Below are 5,294 nucleotides of genomic sequence, written 5' to 3' on the forward strand. Positions count from 1 at the left end.
AGCGTGTGTGTATGTGTGTGTGAGTGTGCGTGTGTGTGAGTGTGCGTGTGTGTCAGTGTGTGAGTGAGCGTGTGTGTGTGAGTGCGTGTGTGTCAGTGTGTGAGTGCGTGTGTGTGTGTGTGAGTGATCAGCCGATCTGTGTCTCTAACACTGTATCATCTTTAATTAAGCAAGAAACCCCCCCCCCCCCCTTAAACTAATCTCCCCAATCAACTGACCACCCAGTTAAACTAACCTACTGGTTAAACTAAATGTCTAAGAAGGAACTGCAGATGCTGGAAAATCAAAGGTAGACAAAAATGCTGTAGAAACTCAGCGGGTGCAGCAGCATCTATGGAGCGAAGGAAATAGGTGACGTTTCGGGTCTGAAGAAGGGTCTCTCGACCCGAAACATCGCCTATTCCCTTCTCTCCATCGATGCTGCCTCGCCCGCTGTGTTTCTCCAGCATTTTTGTCTACCTGCTGGTTAAACTAGTCAAACTAACCTGCCAGCTAAACCAACCTTCTGGTTTAACTAATCTCCCGGTTAGATCGACTTGCCGAGATAAACTAAACTAACTCCCAGGTTAAAATCTACCTGCCAGCTAAACTAACCCAGTTAAACTAACCTGGTTAAACTAACCTCCCGGTTCAACTAACAGCCGGCTAAACTCGCCTGATGAATGAACTAACCTCTAATCTCTTGGCTAACCTGGTCAAAAGTAACCTCACAGTTAAACTAGTCTCTGATTGTATGCGAGCTGTATCCTGAACTTGGTATCATGTCTAGTATGGACAATTGGGCTGAAGGGCCTGTTACTGTACTGTCTAGCACGGACAATTGGGCCGAAGGGCCTGATACTGTACTGCCTAGAACGGACAATTGGGCTGAAGGGCCTGTTTACTGTACTGTCTAGTATGGACAATGGGGCTGAAGGGCCTGTTACTGTACTGTCTAGTATGGACAATGTGGGCAGAAGTGCCTGGCACTGTACTGTACATTTTCCTTCTCCCCCGACCCTCAGTCTGAAGAAGGGTCTCGACCCGAAACGTCGCCCATTCCTTCTCTCCACAGATGCTGCCTGACCCGCTGAGTTACTCCGGCACTCTGTGTCTATCTTCGGTGTAAACCAGCCTCTGCAGTTCCTTCCTGCACTCAATGGTAGAGCTGCCGCCTCACAGCGCCAGAGACCCGGGTTCCATCCTGACCACGGGCGCTGTCTGTACGGAGTTTGCACGTTTCCCTCCCCGTGACCAGCGTGGGTTTTTCTCCGGGCGCTCCGGTTTCCTCCCACATGCGCGGTTCTGTAGATTGTGTCGGCAGGAACTGCAGGTGCTGGTTTACACCGGAGATAAACACAGAGTGCTGGAGTAACTCAGCAGGACGGGCAGCTTCTGTGGAGGGAACGTTTCAGGTCGAGACCCTGTAACTAATACAAAATGGTGAGGCCTCTACTGAGGAGAGACTGTTCGTTGTAAGTTGGGGGGTGGAGTGGGGACGGGGATATTTGGGGTGGGGGGGGGTAGAGATTGATTGGGGTGGGGGGTGGGGGGAAGGTGAGTTGGGGGGGGGTGAGAGGGTGACGGAGAGGATTGGGGGTGTGGGGGGATTGATTGGGGTGGGAGGGGGAGTGATGGGATATTGGGGGTGTGCGGAGATTGGGGAGGTGAGGGGGATATTGGGGGTGTGTGGGGGGGGAGGGAAGAGATGCGGTGAGGAGACTCCCCATTAATTTCCCTCTCACCCCCCCCCCCCCCCCGTTCTTCCACAGAGTTGTCTCCAAGGAGAAGGGTTCGTGAGGAGGCGCAGAGATTCTACACCTGTGACCAGCGCAGTTGTGGAGTGGGAGGGGGGAGAGGGGTAGAGGTGCCGCCTCACACAGCGCCAGAGACCCAGCTTCCATCCTGACCACGGTGCTGTCTGTACGGAGTTTGCACGCCTCTCTCCCCTCTTTTCTCCGGGCGCTTCCCGTTTCCTCCCTCCCGCCAAGACGATCGGAGCGTCGAGCCAACGTCCATTAAATCTTTTTTATTCTGCAACTGGTGTCAACGTTTTGCTGGTGTCACAACGTGCGGGGGGGGGGGGGGGGGTGGCGTGGGTGGGGTGTGAGGAGGGGGCAGTGAGGAGGGGGCAGTGAGGAGACTCTTGACTCTCTGGGGCAGTGAGAGGAGGGGGGCAGTGAGGAGAGGGGGGGGGGGCAGTGAGGAGGGGGGCAGTGAGGAGGGAGAGGGGACTCTCTTGAGGGGGGCAGTGAGGAGAGAGGGGGGCGAGGGGGGGGGGCAGTGAGGAGGGGGGGCAGTGAGGAGGGGGCAGTGAGGAGAGGGGGGGGGCTCTTGAGGGAGGAGGGGGGCAGTGAGGAGGGGGGCAGTGAGGGGGGGGGGGGCAGTGAGGCAGTGAGGGGGGGCAGTGAGGAGGGGGGTGTGAGGAGGGGGGCAGTGAGGGAGGGGGGGGGTGAGGAGTGGGGGGCAGTGAGGAGGGGGGGCAGTGAGGAAGGGGGGGGCAGTGAGGAGGGGGGCAGTGGAGAAGGGACAGGGGGGCAAGGGGGGGGGGGGGCAGTGAGGGGGGTGGAGGGGCAGTGAGGAGAGGGGGGGGGCAGTGAGGAGGGGGGGGCAGTGAGGAGGGGGGGGCAGTGGGAGGTGAGGGTGAGAGAGGGGCAGTGGCAGGGAGAGGGGGGGGGGCAGTGAGGAGGGGGGGTGATAAGGGGGGGGGCAGTGAGGAGGGGGGGGCAGTGAGGGAGGGGAGGAGGGGGGGGCAGAAGTGGCAGGAGAGGGGGGGCAGTGATACGAGGGGGGGGGCAGTGAGGAGGGGGGGGCAGTGAGGAGGGGGGGGAGGCAGTGAGGAGATGGGGGGCAGTGAGGAGAGGGGGGGGAGTCTGGAGGACGTTTTCGGCAGAGTGCTCACCTCACAGCAGATAAAGGGGTGTCTCCCTCACCCCCCCCCACCCTGTGACATCACACTGATGCAACCCACAACACACCACAACGGGGGGGAGACCCCCCCTCCCCCTCCCCCTCCCAGTGCTCAGAACCCTTCAACCCATCTCCCCATCCTCTCTGCCTGCTGCCCGTTCACACCACAAACCACACTGCGTGGCCCAGCCCCCCCCTCTCTCCCCCCCTCCCCACAACCCCTTCATGGGGCAAGCAGCCGCCGGGATCGAACCCCCAAACCACAGGGGTCGCGCCCCTCAAGCTGCTGACGGACGAGGAAGGTACAGAGACCGTGGGGTGGGGGTGGGTGATGGGGGGTCTGGGACGTTTCACAGAGTGCTGGAGTAACTCAGCGGGTCAGGGCATGCATCTGTGGAGAACATGGATAGGTGCACGTTTTCACAGAGTGCTGGAGTAACTCAGCGGGTCAGGCAGCATCTGTGTGGAGAACATGGATAGGTGACGTTTCACAGAGTGTTGGAGTAACTCAGCGGGTCAGGCAGCATCTGTGTGGGGAACATGGATAGGTGACGTTTCACAGAGTGCTGGAGTAACTCAGCGGGTCAGGCAGCATCTGTGGGGAGAAGGAATGGGTGACGTTTCGGGTCAAGACCCTTCAGGCCGCTTGTTCCACTGTTTGCCTCCAGACATCCCTTCATTGTCACCTCTTCCTCAGCCAACAATGAACCATTGTGGGCTCCACCTTTTCTTGGGACTTCCGTTTTGTATTTTTCGATTTCTCTAATTTACCCCCCCCCCCCCGACACCGAAGAAGCATCTAGGACCAGAGGGCACAGCCTCAGAATTAAAGGACGTTCCTTTAGGAAGGAGACGAGGAGGAATTTCTTTAGCCAGAGGGTGGTGAATCTGTGGGATATATTTGGAGGCCACAAGTCAGTGGATATATTTAAGGCAGACATAGATAGATTGTTGATTAGTGCTCCCTCTCTCTGAACCCCCCCCCCCCCCACCTACATCCTCCCCCTCTCTCGGAACCCCCCACCTACACACCCTCCCTCTCTCTGACCCCCCCCCTCACCCACCTACATCCCCCTCTCCCTCTCTCTGACCCCATCCCTCCCACACCCCCTCTCCCTCTCTCTGACCCCCCCTCCTGACCCTACACACCCCTCTCCCTCTCTGACCCCCCCTCCCACCTACCCCCTCTCCCTCTCTCTGACCCCCCCCCCCACTACACCCCCTCTCCCCCTCTCTGATCCCCCCCCTCTCCACCCACAGCCCCACCCCTCTCTCTCTCCCACCTACGCCCCCTTCCCCTCTCTCTGACCCCCCCCCTCCAACTACACCTCTCTCTGACCCCCCCCCCTCCCTCCCCCTCTCTCTGACCCCCCCTCTCTCGACCCCACCAAATGCCCCCTCTCCCCCTCTCTGAACCCCCCCCTTCTCTGGTCCGCAGGGTCGATGTCAGCATGTGGGTCCTACAGTGGGGAGAGAGGCGGACTTCTGGAGTTGGCCATGTTACAAGCGGGCTGCCACAATGATGGGGGTGGGGGTTTCTGCCCCCTCCCCATCCCCTGAGGGTCAGTGTTACCCCCCCTCCCCCCCTCCGCTGGGGGTCAGGGGTCGCCGGGCAAACCCAGACGACCTGCCGGCGCCGCAAGGTCACCAGGGCGAGGGCCGGCCGCGTGACCTTTTGCCCCCCCGGCCCGCCCGAGGACCGGAGTTCCCCGCCCCCCGTCAACTGCCCGCCCTCCCGCCCCCCAAAACGCCGCACTTCCTCCCCACGGGCGCGGTACGGATCTGGACCACCCTCTGGCACCCCGATCCGGCGCAGGGCCTCCACCCCCGGCCCCACGATCCGGCCCAAGGCATCCCCTTCCCTCCCCTCCCCCCACCCCCACCCCCACCCACAGGGACCAGGGCCCCCCCTCTCTCTGGGCAGAAGCTCAAGAGTATTGGTGCAGCGATCCAGCGGCGGACACCCAAGATGGCCGCTCTAGAGACCTCCATGGGGACGCCCAAGATGGCCGCAAGAATGCCGCTCTAGTGAACTCCATGTGGATTCCCAAGATGGCCGCTCTAGTGACCTCCATGTGTATTCCCAAGATGGCTGCTCTAGTGACCTCCATGTGGATTCCCAAGATGGCTGCTCTGGCAACCTCCTTCGGGATGCCCAAGATGGCAGCTCTAGGTACATCATCATAGCGGACACCCAATATTACGGGTCTAGGTACATTCTCGTAGGGGACACCCAAGATGGCGATTCGAGTGACCTCATGACGGACTCCCAAGATGGCGGCTCCAGCATGCTGGCGGATTCCCAAGATGGCGGCTCCAGCATGCTGGCAGATTCCCAAGATGGTGGCTCCAGCATGCTGGAAGATTCCCAAGATGGCGGCTCCAATGTGACAATGTCAGACTCC

The 5,294-nt window shown here is 60.2% G+C and overlaps 1 protein-coding gene across 1 annotated transcript in view; it reads left to right on the top strand.

Annotated features, from left to right (window-relative positions):
* Positions 1–1,833, top strand: part of slc35a2 (solute carrier family 35 member 2) — a 12,084-nt gene extending 10,251 nt beyond the window's left edge. The window contains exon 6 of the mRNA XM_055665021.1: positions 1,752–1,833. Coding sequence (XP_055520996.1) covers positions 1,752–1,779 — 28 coding nt within the window. The 3' untranslated portion in view covers positions 1,780–1,833. The remainder of the gene's footprint in view (positions 1–1,751) is intronic.
* The last annotated feature ends 3,461 nt before the right edge of the window (positions 1,834–5,294 follow it).

The sequence above is a fragment of the Leucoraja erinacea genome, unplaced genomic scaffold (genome assembly GCF_028641065.1).
Source record: "Leucoraja erinacea ecotype New England unplaced genomic scaffold, Leri_hhj_1 Leri_1037S, whole genome shotgun sequence".
Classification (NCBI taxonomy): domain Eukaryota; kingdom Metazoa; phylum Chordata; class Chondrichthyes; order Rajiformes; family Rajidae; genus Leucoraja; species Leucoraja erinaceus.